Here is a 15,500-nt window from a genome sequence, read left to right as displayed (position 1 = left end):
CTTTGAATAGCTACAAACGATAATAAGAAAAATTTATAATTATTTTCGTTTCTTATGTTGTGAAGTTTGATTTTAAAAAGTCACGAAAATTATACTATGACAATATCTGTAATAATTTAAAATGTTGGAAATATTTTGGTTATTTTTGCCGCAACTTAAAGTAGTCAAGAAAAATTTTTGTGACAATTCTTGTGACGAAATAATCAAAAGACACGTAATAGACATATCTTGGACATTTTCGTTACACAAGCCGTTACTTTAAATAGTCACGGAAAGTTGTTTGTAGCTTTTTCAGCAAATATTATTTACGGAATAGTCAAAACAAAAAGTTGTGACATAAATTTGTCACGAAATTACTTTCCGTGACTTTTAATTGTTACGGATTAAAATTTGCAATAAATTTCCGCAATTATCAACCTTTTTTCTAGTAGTGATCATAAGTTAAAAATTTTCGATACCTCTTGTTCTGCCACGCAATGCTTACTGTGATTTCTTTTTTTTACTAGATGTAAGTTATTATATTTGACTAATAATTTATCTAGCACATATTCAAATAATAATGGTTGAATTATTTAAAAAATAGATCAAATATATATATATACACACATATATATAGGATCAAAATAGCATATCTTAAGATATTCTTTTACACAATTGGGAAAATACAATTATATTAGTCCTTTGTTGATGTGCCATTGTCGATCAGCTAAGTTCTTGCCTTAAGTTATTTAATTTTATAAATTATACTTATATATTGATAACAGAAAAAAAAGTTTAAATATAAATGAATAAAACTTCGTAAAATTCTTTTTTCGAATATTCACGGGTCGAACATGATATATGATCGTAGATTGACTATTTTACAATTTTCAAGACACATTGTTGATGTCTTAAAATTAAAATCCTGTGGCTATTTTCATTTTTCTTTTGCCTAATTGGACAACATTAATTTGATAGTTATTATCTACAACAAAATGACATAGAAAATTGTATTCCCATATAATAAACTAAATCTTATCTAATCCAGTTTTACTATGTTTAATTATTTAATTTATTTGATGTCCTGCCAAGTGCCATGACCAATTTTTATTAAACAACACTAATAAAAGCCTTGCATCAATTATTGGTTCTGAATATTAATAATTGTGCTAATTAACCACTACACATATAATCCTTAATTGTACTAATAAAAGCCTTGCATCAATCATTAACTTTATCGAAATATTTAAGTAAAGTTTTTATGATATATAGGATTAAATATTCACATAGAATCTAGTAATGTTGAATGCTAACGATTTTAAATTTCATAGGATTTGTTCTATTATTATTATTCTTGTTGTTGTTGATTTTTTTTTTCTTTTAATTTACCATACATTTTTACTATTTTAGGTATAATAGCAACTGAATTTTATGTTTTTGAATGAAAATTAAAAGATTATAATATCCCTTCCTCTCCAAAAAGAAAAATATTCATTTATTTTTTAATTTAATTAATGTATAGGAGTATTTAATTTGTAAAAATAGTTGTATTAAGTGAAATTAGATGAAAAAGACAAAAATAATCTTATATTTTATGTTTTTTTTTAAAGATATAAAAATTATTGAGGAATATTATTGTAACTATACATTGACTTGTATGTATATTATTTATAAGAAATAAATACTTTTATGACGAATGACCAAATAAAGCGAAACATATACTTTTTTTTGTCGAATGGAGGAGTAAAAACAAACAAAAAGAATATAAGTTACTATGAATTTTAATATGTTTATATGACATAAGAAAACATATATACTAAAACTACTTTATTATTATGTTGTATTACTAGAAGTCTTGAATAACATATAGTACAATTTTTGTGTTTTGATGAGAAATATGAAGATAGAGATATCTTTGGTATCATATGATTAATTATTGTATATATATATAAACATATTTTTTTAATTATCAAACTATCTTGTGACTAATTATTATATATATATATATGTATATATTCTAGTGAGGAAGAATCTTGAGACTAAAAGACTTTTGAAGCCAAACAAACCATCCTCTATACTTCTTGGTATTGATAAGCTCTGATCTTCCTTGTGTCATGTTTGTCTTCACATTTTCTTTCTTGCATAACACAAAATTCCTTACATCATATGATCCTATTGTTTCCCATGGTTTAAGGGCTGTCGCAAAAATTCGTAGAACGAATAAGATTATTAAGGCGATAGTATAAGATTGCGGTAAAATAAAAACAACAAGATTAATACACACTATATGAATTCAATAATATTTTCGTATGCATATGTATTAAGAAATTTAAAAGGCTAACTACTTCTTTGAGACTCGATTTAAATTAATGTGAGTTTTTTTTTTGCATATAATGTCTTGATTTCAATAGATTCTATGCGATTAAAAAAAAAAAAAAACCCCGAGATTCTTATTTTTAATCATTGTGGTTTGTTATAGTTAAAATAGTATTAGCTATGACCTAATTGGTATCTACTACCATTAAACTTAATTATACACTTATTATAATTTTCTATAAAATAGATTATTTCTTTCACAAAATATTACTTTACTTCCGCTGTTCGGAAATTTAGCTCCATTTTTTTGTATTTTTACAAAAAATGGGACTAAATTTCCTGGATAGAGGAAGTACATATATATATATATATAAGAATCAAAATCAAACTCCAAAAGAGCACATTTAAAGGATTTTGATTCAATTTAACTTATTATAATTTCAATAGTAGAAGTAAATTAATCTTTAAGCTTAAATTTAATATGATCATAAGCGTATATACATACCGTCGAATTCAGCATTGGCACGGTAAAGAATAAAGCAATTGGTATCGAGGCCCAAGATTGGAAGGCGACCCTCACGAGCATATAGCTTTAGGGTAGTCTCGATGACCCTCGCACTATTATCATCTTGGCTCACGACGAATCTCAATGGCCCGGCACTTCCAAATACATTGATAGTGATCAAGAATCTATTATTCTTTACATTCTTGCTATCAACGTCGTCCTTTTTACCACTTCTCATCATATTCAACCGTGTCTTTTCCGAGAAGCTCCTCATCATCATCATCTTCGACTTCATATGATCACTAGGCCATTAATGAAAAACATTCGAACGATAATATATGTGTATATATATATATATATATGGCTTCACTAGAGAGAGAGAGAGGGAGAGGGGGAGAGAGTTGTTAGGTTGTAAAACCATATAATTTTTTAGGGTTTATATGTTCCTATATATATATATAAAATCAGTTGAAGGATTGGTGATTGTTAGGTTCAAATTTAAAGAGAGAGAGAGAATGATGAAATGGTAACTTAGCTTAGCATAAAATGTTGAACAAAAAGGAAGGAGCACAATGCTATGGAACTTGATTCTTCTTGTTTAATTTCTATGGTATTCATCACTTTACACTATATATTATTATATCTTTATGTTTTCAAAATTAAATACAAATCTCTTTACTAAGATATATATATATATATATATACTTCCTCTCCTTGCCATTAAATCTATGTTGTTTTTGTTTTTACAAAAAAATAAACACTTTATATTCACATAAAATACTTCTTCAATATTTTATTTATTTATATACATGTTACCAATATTTACATTTAATTTATCCAAAATAATAATAATAATAATAATATTAATTTTATACTTTATATCATAAACAACTAATATATATTATATTCATGGCAACTGCATGAACATATTATTTTAAGAGAACAATTATTGTCATTTACAATTTATCTTTAATATACATTTTTGGAGACTTCTATTTGTTTGTAGGTTTCATCTGATCTAATATTATTTATTATTATTTTTTTATTATCATTTAAAGGATCGAATTAAACTTAAATATTTTGAATTAAATTTAAATGTTTTTTATTAATTAAAATATTATATTAACTATATTAACTTTCATTCAAAATAACACCTCATATAGTTATTTCGATCACATAAATAAAATAAAATCCAATTTTTCAGTAAAATAATAATTATTTTCAAATCCAAATCGAACTCACGTAAATTTGTCTCTAATATATACATATATATATATACATATTATGTTTCTCTAAGGTAGGCAAGTTATACAATATTCACTAGTTAGTCTTTTAATTTATGGGTTTATATATATATATATATATAAATTTAGAATTTTAAATATGTTTCGAATATAATATTTAAGGCAAAAATATATACTTTATATATTTCTAAAATTTAATTTATTATACAACTTCATAGTATTTCTTTTTTAAATATATTTTTTTCTCTAACAACATTTAATATAATGTTAAACTAAAAAAGCTAAAACTAAAATAAAATAAAAATAAGAATGAAGGTATGGTTCATGACTGTTAATTCTTAACTACTCCATTGATGTGATTGCCACATATTAAAAATATAATATTAGTATATAAATGAAATACATTTCCATGCCTACTGATAATAATTATTGGTTAATTAAGGGAACGTTAGATTGAATTTAAAATTAATGTACAGATAATAAATGGTTTTTTTTTTTTTTTTTTAAATGATATAATAAAATAATATATAGTGCTTTCTTTCTTAACACTTTCTAAAAGAACAACCTTAGTTAATATATTTGCAATAGTATATATAGTACTTTTTCTCTTACCCTAAACTCTAACTTTCTATAATTTGCATTCAAAGGTTGTGTTATAACATTTGTTGTCCTTATAGAGATCAATTTCCTTTTAAAGTTTAGAATTATGTGTCTAATATTCATAAAATATTTAGATCCAAACTTGTCAATTTTTTTTCCCCATACCATTGTATTGTCAATGATTCTCATCAGCAAGATAGACAATTTTGAAATTCCCGATATACAACTTTTTTATGTCATAACATTTGCTAAATTATTTGCTTCAATTCCTTGAATTGAATCTACTTTGATTAATTTTTGTAGAATCAAATATTCATAAAAAAAAAAAAAAAATGCTTCAAATTTTCTTTATTTGGGATAAATCCTGTCACATTTTTTTCAATAAAATTTTAATTGAATAATTCCCTCCTTCGAATGCATACATAACATCAAGATCAATAAAGGGAGTCATCTAAAAATATTCTCCGTTTTTTTTAAAGTAAAAAATCATTACACTTTTCTACTTTTTTTTTTTACTATAAAAAAAATAACAATTATTACTCACTTTTATTAAAATTCATGCCCGGTCAAATGAACACACATTTGCATGACAGATGGAGTATGTCACAAGAACAATAGCATGATTCATACCCTTAACATCATTATACCGCAAACATGTTTGATCCTTACACAATAAGGGGCTATCTATATAAGGAAAGCCTACAACAATAAAATACTTCACGACTAAAGATAAGAGTTATCGTGTAATAAGAATTATAATGTGTCTCTACATCCTTCAAAGATATAGGATTTATTTTTATTGATCTCTTTGTTTTCCCATTAGATCCCCAAAACAGTTTATTAGCGAGATCTAAAATTTCGGGGAAAAAAAGATATAGGATATAAGAACCGAGCACTCCTCAGTCTATCATATCATAGTTCTGACCACATAATAACATTGCGTCGTTACTATCTTATACTAAATAAAATTAATTACCGTTACCAAATTATTCAAAATCTTGTCCATTTCACTACCAAAGAACAAGGAGGAATAATAGAGCCATACCTGCCGTGTGAAGTCGTGGATGCTGAGAAACCGCATGTCGATCAGAGGAGGTGAAAAAAATCTATTCCACCACCAATAAATTGTTCTGCATCAATCCCTCGCCAACGGAGGGAAACTCAGGTGACAGCAGCCACTCCCCGTCTACTAAGAACTTGATTTCATACCTTCACAACATTATGAAATAAATGTAAAAGACAACAAAGTCAAGATCAGTTGCATGTCGATATAATGTCTGTCAGGAAATACCTCCCGGGTTTTAGCATTAATGTTGTGGAAAAGGTCATGTAAGATCCAGTATACTCTGGGGAGAGATGTTCCCCTTGAGTCCAGCCATCGAATGTGCCCATCACTTGCACACTCTGCATTGAATCATGGTGTAGTAGTTTCGTACGTCCCTAAACACTTTTTTGTAACTTGATATTCCAGAAAAAAACTTGTTGATATAAGCACTAACTTTTTGGGTAAATTGCAGAATACCTCATGCGAAATGCAAACATTTTAAAACCAACCTTTGAAATACAAATTACCAAAGAGGCTCCCAACCCCTGAAGTAAATTGCAGTGGGATTCTCTTCCCCTCTCTCTCTCTCTCTCTCTCATATTTCATAGGGCTGATCTACAATTTACCCTTATTTTGTATGGAAATGCATTTTGCACAAGTCAATAATTTTCAAAGATCAATAACACATGTAAATTGTGGAATTTATAATTTTAAAAATGAATGCATCAAGCGCAATGTTTCCAACACTAAACAGGAGCAAACACTGTGAGCAACCAAACGAATCGATTTAACATGAACTGTGTGATAAATGAAGCCCAAATACTCCAAGACCGAGCATGGATTACCAGGCAGAAACATTTTTAACACTTTTATTATTTTTCTACAATTAGTTAACCATCAGAATATAAAGGGAATAAAAGCATACATCTTTTAAAGGAGAAACTATTGATTTACCTCTGCCATGCCAGACCATGATATTGGAACCTCTTTCAATTGTGCCATGTCCACATCCTTGACCTGTTCCTCCACCTTTTTGCTGACAACTTTCACATCATGGAAAAATCAAACATGAAAATTCTGGGCATCATTTATTTAATACAGATAACTCTGCCTAACAACACCAAGCACCACTCTGCTATTTTTATCATTGATTATTTCAGAAGTTGCATATGAGATGGTTTGAATGATTTATGGAAACTTAAGATTACTATAAAAGTCTAGAAAAGAAATAGTATTCTAAATCGTACATGGCACACTTCCATAACACCTAAGTTTAGAGAGGAGGTGACTGTTTAATATGGTGTTAGAAACCAAACAAGAGGCATGCTCGATTCCCGAGAACCATGTACAAAAGTTATTTCATGATCTACATTTACATAGACTTTTGCCCAAAGAGTTTGAAAATGCCAGTTTCTATTTGTAAAAATGTCAATTTGGAAACCATGAAATTGGCTGATATAAACTAACTAATATGTGGGCATATAGAAAATGATGCAAATCTCCTATAGCATTTTTATCATCAATAAATATAGGACTAATATCACAAAATTCCGGTTTGTACTATATCCAACTTTAAATTGTGGGATTAAGATTAAATTAGCTATATCATATAACTTAAAATTGCAATTTTTCCACCAATAGAATATAATACAATTTAGAACTAATTTACCTTGCAGTCGTGAGAGTAAGTGATACTGAATGTATTTTCCTTTGATCTTTCTTGAGCCAACTGGAACACTATAATTAGCAATTTCTTTTGCCAAATTAACAAGATTCTGCAGGTAAACAGTGACTTATTATTAGGTTAAGACCATGGCTGAAAATCCAAAATTCCTGCATTAAGTAGAAAAAATAAAAAATAAAAAACCTTACCTCAATTTCATGTTCAATGATGGCCAGCTCACTCTTGAATTTAACAAGTTCACCTTCCTTTTCTTGTAACTGCATTTACAAATTTCCACTCTTTGGCACTTGTAAAATTCGAAAGTTAAGTTCGCTTCAATATGATAAATCAGACCACGGTGCTCCAACACACCCTCTCACATGCAAGTGTATTCGTCTCACACACCTTTAATGTGAAGCAATTTTCTTAACCGGGCGACAGAAGATTCAAACACGGAACCATCACTCTACTTCTATATTAAATACCAATCACCTAAAAGCAACTACAACACATTCCATTATAACCTTCACATCCTAATCTTGCACACTAACTTCTAAGCTACTTCATGCAAAAACCTCAAAAATTATGGTTATCAATGAACAGTTAATAAATAAGTGTTGCAATGCCATACCTGGCGCTTCAGAAACCGATTGTACTGATTTGCTTCACTCAACTTCTTTGCAAGATTCGAACGCTCTGAGTTAGCAAGCCATGCCTTCAACTGTCACAGATAGCACACATTAGCCTTGAGAGAGAATGCATAATCCATGGAATGATCACACCTTCCTTTTTAATCCATCTGCTAAATGTATCACCTCTTCACTGCTCGGTGGCTGTGCAGGGGGCTCATCTGGATCAGATACCTCATCTGTGGAGAAATTCCTTGACTGCACTGCCAAGAATTCTTCCTCCAAACTAATAGGATCACAAAACACTCTCCAACGTTCATGACGAAGTGGAGAATTTCTACAAATGGAAATCAAATTCGCCTCGTTCAATCTTTTCCCTTTCAAACCAGCCGTAGTGATTTGAAATTTATCTTCTCTTTTCATGTTGATCCTGCGCAAACCACAGCTACTCTCAATCAACACTACATAATTCGCTCAATTCACTTATCCGCGGAACATAAACTCCACAGAATCAACAATTTTCAATTTTCCTTTCTCATCAAAATTCATCAATTTGATTAGTACCGTTACCCTCCATTCAAGTTCCAATTTATGTACTACGAGCTAGCATCCATATCCAACCACATTATCCAATCTTTATATAACATAATTTTCGAAAGAACTTTCACTATAGTCAATACAATGCTCCGTCGCCGTACAAGTCGAATGTGCCACAATCGCCGAAAGAAAACCCACAGATATGGCGCTAATAATAGAATCACCTGGGCAAAAGGTGCTGCGAAGCAGTGCTGACCATTCCGCACTCCATAATTCACGATTCCACTGCCAAATACAAAAAAAAAATAAAAATCACGAACCTAAGAAATGCTAAAAGCCTAAAAAAGTAGAGTAAAACAGCGTCCGCGAATTGGAGTCACGCATTTGATCAAACACATTGGGAAGCTTAGCTTACTAAATCCAGATTGACAACCGTACGAACCGAGAAACGCGTCAGATTGAAGAGCTTTTACGGATGGAATTTGGGGAATCGGAGACCAGCGCTGAAAGCGTTCTTGGAGCGTCCAAGATGAGTGTGAGGCTGGAAAGCAGTGCGCGGCCATCGGGACGATGTTGACACGTGGTCGGTCCTTAAACTGACACGTGTTCTGTGTGGGGACCAAATTTAATAAAAGAAATACTTCTAAAAGTGGATATGTTTTGACAGCTTGCAGTAAATATTTTTGGTATTACTAAAAAACATGATATTATAAAAATTAAAGTTATAGGTTCTGTTTAGACAACACAACACATTTATACTTATTTGGTATTATTTATTTTTTAAAAAATATTACATTAAATATAATTTTTTTTTTTCATAAAATATTAAATTAAATATTAATTTTTATTTTATTTTTAAATTTTTAAATTTTAAAAAATCTCAAAAAACCCCTATCTAAACAAATCCATAAAAGTCTCCTAAAGTCCAAACAGAATCAAATTGTACAAATAAGTTTAAGGGTCCGGTTGATACATTGAAGTGAATTATAAAGAAACAATAATAGAGAAGATAAAAACAATTTAATAGAAAATGAGAAATGACCATTTTGATAAGAATTCAGTCTAGCAATAGAAATAATAATGGAGATTATATTATTATTAAAAAAATGAGAAATGACGTTGAAAGAACAATGTATTGCAAAATGATGGATAAAGAGGAAACTGAAAATTCTAATAACAGCTGGTGTGTTTTTATATTTAAACATTATTTTTTTATTATTTGTGAATTCCGCATTTTTAAAAAATTATATATATATTTTAATATTATCATAAATTATTTTAATACTAAATTTAAATTAAATTCTTTCAAATTCTATCAAAATAAACACACCTAAATAGAATGTGAATGTGTATAAATATTAGTTTATTTTGCTGATTTCTTCTACATAATTTCTTTTTTTTTTTTTTTAATTGGAATAGTAATTTAATTTTACAAAATAAAATTATATCTTTTTATAAGTAATTTTGAAAGTTTAAAAATTAGAAAATAAAAATAAAATTATCAAACTTACATATATATATATATTTTAATTCTTTCAATTTCTCTTTACAAAGGAGAAAATAAAATAAGAAAATCACTTTCAAATTAATTATCTGATTTAAACAAATGAATATAAAACAAATAACTTTTTAATCATTCAATGTTATAATAATATTTTTAATTTAATTTAGTATTATTTATGTATCTCTATTTAATAATATATTAAATCTATTATTTATTTATTTTTTAAATATAGCCAAATAGATGTAGTTCAACCTCAATTTAATTTATCATAACACCAATGCTTCATGGTTACTTCAATAAATATTAATTTGTTACTAATCACCAATAGCAGTTATATTATTATATACAAATTCATTGCTAATTAAACTCACAGTAATTTTTTTTTTTTTTTTTTTATCTAATTGTATATAATAATTATCAATTTTGATACAATTAATTTTTTTTAGCCTTGTTGGCTGTGCTCACCATCCTATTTTGAATATAATTCATTTTACACCATTCAATAAACTTTCAGAACCAAAATCAAACATTGGATTCACCTATTTACAAGTCAAAATTCAACTGGATAAAAAATGTCACCTCGTAAAATGATGAAAATTCAACACTTGGAATGCTCATCACACATTTAATAAAAACCCAAAAAATTATAAAGAAGGCACAGTTTATTACCAAATAAGTTGTTACACAAAAACTACAAAACTGCAATAAACAAGACAGGCAGAGTGTGTTTCTTACCGGTAAATAAATGGATTGGAATGGAGATATCTGCTCACTTGGATTTCCGTTGATCGGAAACTCTAGCGCCCATGATCTTGCAGACGGGCTCATCCTTGGATCGTAAAAGTTTGAGCGCCGGGTGAACTTTGAGATCTTGCGCCACTATTTTCTGGCCGACATCCAGCTCGCTTAAGTCCACATCGATGTAAGGGGGGATGATGTCTGCCGGACACTTGTATTTCACAGTTCTTTTAATGATGTTCAGTTGCGAACCTGCAAAGTGAAATGCTGTTAGGGATTTGTAGATAAAGAGAGACCCGATTTCGATACACTTTGAAAAAATGGTATCTAAGTCTGAGCTAGAGAAGATCTATGAGCACAAAATTCATTTCCTTAATCCTGTTAAAAGGGTTCGATCTCATTAACTAACAATTTATGAAATTTGACTGCTCTAAGATTAAGCTAAATATTTTAATTTGATTTATAAGTGGATAGTAATCGCACACAAATAATTATTTATTATTCCATAGTCGTAAGTACGTGTGTAACTATCATCGAGAAGATGAGATTAGAACAAGTAGGAGATCATCACAAGCTAATAACATAAAACCTTTTTTGGGTATTATATATCAGATATTGCCTCTGATGAACTGAAATTAAAAATCTAGGAGACAAGTGTCAAATTGGCGAAATTATTACAATTAATGATTCCTACCGACATCAAGTAGCACACACGATAGTATGAAACTGAATACCAGCGTTTGATGAAAATTAAAAACTTAAGATGCAAAGTAGCAGTATTACAAATGTAATTTCATTCTTCGTACCTTTTTTCAATCCAGGAGAAACATCTTCTCCTCTGAACACGAGAGGAACATCCACCTTTAACCAAGCAGTAGATGGTGCTCGGATGAAGGTAACATTGAGCACTGCATCGCTGCCGGCTTGTAGATGAAGCTGAAGTGCATCAAGAAAGATAATATTGGTGAGAATTATAGATAGCTCGAGATATAAATCATACCGACATGTTTGAAGAAAACAATTGATAATCATAAGAAAAACCATCAAGCACTAGTGAAATCCAATTCAAAATGTTGTATTACTCATGCATTTGTTTCTGTTAAGATCCATTGTGGAGCAATGAACTATGCTCTAAATCGCTTCAAGATACTTGTAGTTGAGAAAATCTAGAGCTACACTAATTTCCGAGATACTTGTAGTTGAGAAAATCTAGAGCTACACTAATTTCCAACATTTCCCAAGTTCTTTTACTTCATAAACGTATCCAGAGTGGCATTCCATCTTCAACAAGAACAAAATTATCCAAATTCCTGAAGTACAATTCCATGGCATTGACAGTTCATTATGCAGCTTAAGATCAATTGTAATATGAAGTGTGCCACGACTTCATCCTCATTGCACTATCATAATATATTACTCTAATTTTGGAGGCACCCTTAAACCACAAAACAAAAACTATATATAAGTTTCCACTAATCACCAAATTCATGAACACTCATATGGAATTATGCTAGTTTCTCAACTAGCATACATCCTAAAAATCCATCATTAAATACACACAACAGGAGCAAGAAATTATCACACGAACATGTAAAATCTAGTATAGATAAATCAAAACAATTTAAGTTGGAAGATTATCAAAAAACTTCACAAGCTCAAACCAACATTAAAAGAAAGTGTAAACTTTGACTATAACAGGCTCTTACTGTAAGAGTAAATTTTCCATTAGCATCGAAATGTGTACATTAACGAGTATTAAAACGACTGCTCATCATCATGTATCATCGGAAATTAACTAAAAAGAAAAGAGTAACAAAAGCTCCGTACCTTCCGAGGCAAAACGCGGACTTTCTCAACAATATCCTGCGACTCGAAATCCGATCGAACCTCGAGATCAAAAAGCCGGGAAAGGAAGAAGGATCGACCGAGATGATTCACGAGCTTCTTTATCTGATTAGTCCGTACGGAGATGAGGAGCTTGTTGCCTCCGTGCTGTCCATCTTCAGCCTCGAAGACGATGCTAGGGACGCGACCAGAAGATCTCTCCTTAGCGGCGATGTTCTTCCCGGACTTTGGGCGCGGAATCGCGAAGATTGTCTCGTCGTACTTAGGGTCCGGCCTGGGGAGGCCTTCCAGGTAGGTGAATTCAGGCACAGTCTCTACTTCTTGGAGAACCGCCGCCGTTGATAATCGGCGGGCGGTGGCTGTGCATAATGCGGCTACTCGTCGGAGCAGCATTTGGGCAGGAGTTGGGTGCGCCGGCGCGAGGAAGGGTTTTGGAGAGGCTTAAGCGAAATAGGCAACTTTGGAATGGGTCAATTGGGCCTCAGCCCAACTTTCTTTTTATAAATTTTGACCCATAATAATAATAAAGGCTTTTTTTTTTTTTTTTTTTTTTTTTAAGTTTTAAATAATTTTAAAGTATTATAAAAAATATTTTTTTTTTCATGTTTTTATTGAATTTTATTATTAAATATATATAAATTTATATAATATTTTTAGTGGATAGTGTAATTACAAATTCTAAGGGAACATACTTGAAGTATATTTATATAAAATATATAAATATTATTTGTTTATTTATGTTTGATTTCTTTAATATTGAAATGAAAATGAATATCATATTATATTTTTAATATCTTAATAATTGTAAAAATAAAATAAAATATAAGTAATGTAGTAATGCATAAAAATAATACATATATAAATACTATCATTAATCTCAGGACATAATATATTAACATAACAATAGTACATATATAAATACTATAATTGATCTCAAGACATAATATATTAATACAACATACTTCCTCCGTCCCAAAAGAGTTGTCTTATTTTTCTATTTTCGTCCGTCCCAAAACAATTGTCTTGTTTCCTTATTTAGTAACTATAATCCCCACTTTATATCAAAATTATTCTTACTTTTCCATACTACTCGTAATTATTACTCTAACATACTTTTTAAAATCCTTAAAAAAGTAAAGCATTTTAGTCTTTTACATTCTATTTTATATCCACTTTGAAATAATACTATTATCCCTTAATTCTCGTGTCAAAGAAGACGTCTTTTCTGGGACGAAAATAATATTCAAGAAGAATAACTATCAACCTATGCTTTCAATTAACATAGTATGTGCTATGTGTGTTTGTTTGGGGGATTTAATAAGATTTCTACTATTCATCCAATTTTTTCCCCCCAAAAACATCAAATCAAACACCTATTTTTCATTTTTTATATTATACTAAAAATCAATTTTACATTCAAAACATCACATCAACACCTATTTATATCACATCATACAACTATTCAAATTCAAAATTTTTACTATTCAAATCCCAACTCAAAATCCAAACCCCCAAACAAACACACCCCATGATGTATGTCAATCTTCTGTGTTAGTTGGAAGTATGTATTGATATGTATGCATTTAGGGTGTGTTTGTTTGGGGGATTGGATTTAATTTTCACTATTCATCTCATTTTTTCATCAAAAAAATATCAAATCAAACACCTATTTTTTATTTTTTATATTATACTAAAAATTAATTTTACATTCAAAATATCACATCAACACTTATTTATATCACATCATACAACTATTCAAATTTAAAATTTTTACTGTTCAAATCTCAACTAAAAATCCAAACCCCCAAAACAAACACACCTTTAGGGAGTCTGAGTCGTTAAATTAATGTAAATTTGAATTCTATGAAAAATACGGTAAAAATTAAACATTCTTTTAAATGATTAGATATAATGCGTGATTGAAATAATCTTTTCCATGTAAATAATACATGAAGTCTTGTTTTCAAACCTGTTAATTGTTCTTTATTCACATCAATTGAATTTTTAAAGTGAAAATGTTAGATTTAAAGTTGGATTGCAACTAAATATTTTATTATTATTATTATTATTTTTTTAAAAAAAGATTGATTACATTGATTTTATTTTTTTTCGTTAAATTGATAGTCACATTTTAGTAGAATTTATTTATATATATTTTTGGATTTTAATACTTGTTTCGATAATAATTCTATTTAAAATAGAATAATTATCTTGTGACGGAGAGAGCACATTATAAACGCTAAATTTTTTACTCTACAATGTACTTCCAAAATAAAAAACGAAAATATGTTGCTATAATTAAGGTTCTAAAGGGAAACATTATGATTAAAATGCTTGTTTTATGAAATTGAAATATTATGTGATAATGTGAGAGTTTATTTTTATAATTAATTTGGAATTTAATTATACAAAAATTTTAATTTTTACGACAGAATCAAATATATAGATGTAGTTCTATTCTATATGTGACGTTGCTAAATAGTTAATTAAACTTGAAAAAATATATTTTCAATTTAACCTTACTGAAATCAAATGCTTGCTTGTTTTTAAGTTTCAATCATATTTGAATGCGATAGACTTTGATACATTTGGTTAGAATTTTATGTTATATTTTTTTGATAACATACATAACTATTTTATGTTTAATATATGTTTTTATTGCATTAACTATTTTTTAACGATTGTAAGAATACTTCTAATGATAATAACATATTTCTACTTCGGATTAAATTTTATAAAATAACCACAAATGGTCGATAAGAAATAAGATAAAGATTATTAGTGTCTTTCAGTTTTACGGTATCTGAATCCAACATAACCTGACTCAAGAATATTTGATTTTTAATTTTAAATGCCAAAATCGTCCAAATCGTTTCTTCTACCTATTCTTCTCTT

At 29.0% G+C, this 15,500-nt stretch overlaps 3 protein-coding genes across 6 annotated transcripts; all 3 read right to left on the bottom strand.

The window, feature by feature from the left end:
- Nucleotides 1–1,831: 1,831 nt before the first annotated feature.
- LOC127240568 (uncharacterized protein At4g22758-like) lies at nucleotides 1,832–3,089 on the bottom strand. Its single transcript, XM_051259301.1, has 2 exons — nucleotides 2,801–3,089; nucleotides 1,832–2,175 (listed from the first exon to the last, which is right to left on the bottom strand). Exons 1-2 carry the CDS (start codon nucleotides 3,081–3,083, stop codon nucleotides 1,997–1,999), a joined length of 462 nt encoding a protein of 153 aa, XP_051115258.1. The 5' UTR covers nucleotides 3,084–3,089; the 3' UTR covers nucleotides 1,832–1,996.
- A 2,175-nt stretch (nucleotides 3,090–5,264) lies between these two features.
- Nucleotides 5,265–9,077, bottom strand: LOC127240566 (protein PTST, chloroplastic). 4 transcript variants are annotated; one of them, XR_007836342.1, is made up of 10 exons: nucleotides 8,934–9,064; nucleotides 8,743–8,803; nucleotides 8,168–8,411; nucleotides 7,984–8,073; nucleotides 7,562–7,630; nucleotides 7,359–7,464; nucleotides 6,644–6,732; nucleotides 5,936–6,084; nucleotides 5,690–5,853; nucleotides 5,265–5,564 (listed from the first exon to the last, which is right to left on the bottom strand). XR_007836342.1 is itself a non-coding variant. In XM_051259299.1 (9 exons), the coding sequence occupies exons 2-9, from the start codon at nucleotides 8,787–8,789 to the stop codon at nucleotides 5,751–5,753; spliced, it is 897 nt and encodes a 298-aa protein (XP_051115256.1). In that variant the 5' UTR covers nucleotides 8,790–8,803; nucleotides 8,961–9,077; the 3' UTR covers nucleotides 5,265–5,750. The 4 variants fall into 4 exon arrangements, 3 of the variants coding, with proteins under 3 accessions (XP_051115256.1, XP_051115255.1, XP_051115257.1); XM_051259299.1 differs by having other exon boundaries at nucleotides 5,265–5,853; nucleotides 8,961–9,077; XM_051259298.1 differs by having other exon boundaries at nucleotides 5,265–5,853.
- A 1,515-nt stretch (nucleotides 9,078–10,592) lies between these two features.
- Nucleotides 10,593–13,047, bottom strand: LOC127240109 (uncharacterized). Its single transcript, XM_051258579.1, has 3 exons — nucleotides 12,588–13,047; nucleotides 11,567–11,696; nucleotides 10,593–11,012 (listed from the first exon to the last, which is right to left on the bottom strand). Exons 1-3 carry the CDS (start codon nucleotides 12,996–12,998, stop codon nucleotides 10,792–10,794), a joined length of 762 nt encoding a protein of 253 aa, XP_051114536.1. The 5' UTR covers nucleotides 12,999–13,047; the 3' UTR covers nucleotides 10,593–10,791.
- Between the last annotated feature and the right edge of the window lie 2,453 nt (nucleotides 13,048–15,500).

Source organism: Andrographis paniculata, unplaced genomic scaffold (genome assembly GCF_009805555.1).
Source record: "Andrographis paniculata isolate CXL003 unplaced genomic scaffold, ASM980555v1 Contig79END, whole genome shotgun sequence".
Taxonomy (NCBI): domain Eukaryota; kingdom Viridiplantae; phylum Streptophyta; class Magnoliopsida; order Lamiales; family Acanthaceae; genus Andrographis; species Andrographis paniculata.
The sequence above is the reverse complement of the archived record's forward strand: the minus strand, read 5'-3'. Positions and strand labels throughout refer to the sequence as shown.

Excerpts from the sequence above, each read along its gene's own strand:
- LOC127240568 (XM_051259301.1), bottom strand. The coding sequence starts at position 3,083 with ATGATGATGATGAGGAGCTTCTCGGAAAAGACACGGTTGAATATGATG. Across the intron at positions 2,176-2,800 it reads TGCCAATGCTGAATTCGACG|CCCTTAAACCATGGGAAACA; the intron begins GTATGTATATAC and ends TTTTTGCGACAG.
- LOC127240566 (XM_051259299.1), bottom strand. The coding sequence starts at position 8,789 with ATGGAGTGCGGAATGGTCAGCACTGCTTCGCAGCACCTTTTGCCCAG. Across the intron at positions 7,631-7,983 it reads ATCGGTTTCTGAAGCGCCAG|TTACAAGAAAAGGAAGGTGA; the intron begins GTATGGCATTGC and ends TTGTAAATGCAG. Across the intron at positions 6,733-7,358 it reads CTTACTCTCACGACTGCAAG|TTGTCAGCAAAAAGGTGGAG; the intron begins GTAAATTAGTTC and ends ATGATGTGAAAG.
- LOC127240109 (XM_051258579.1), bottom strand. The coding sequence starts at position 12,998 with ATGCTGCTCCGACGAGTAGCCGCATTATGCACAGCCACCGCCCGCCGA. Across the intron at positions 11,697-12,587 it reads TCCGCGTTTTGCCTCGGAAG|CTTCATCTACAAGCCGGCAG; the intron begins GTACGGAGCTTT and ends GATGCACTTCAG. Across the intron at positions 11,013-11,566 it reads TTCTCCTGGATTGAAAAAAG|GTTCGCAACTGAACATCATT; the intron begins GTACGAAGAATG and ends TTCACTTTGCAG.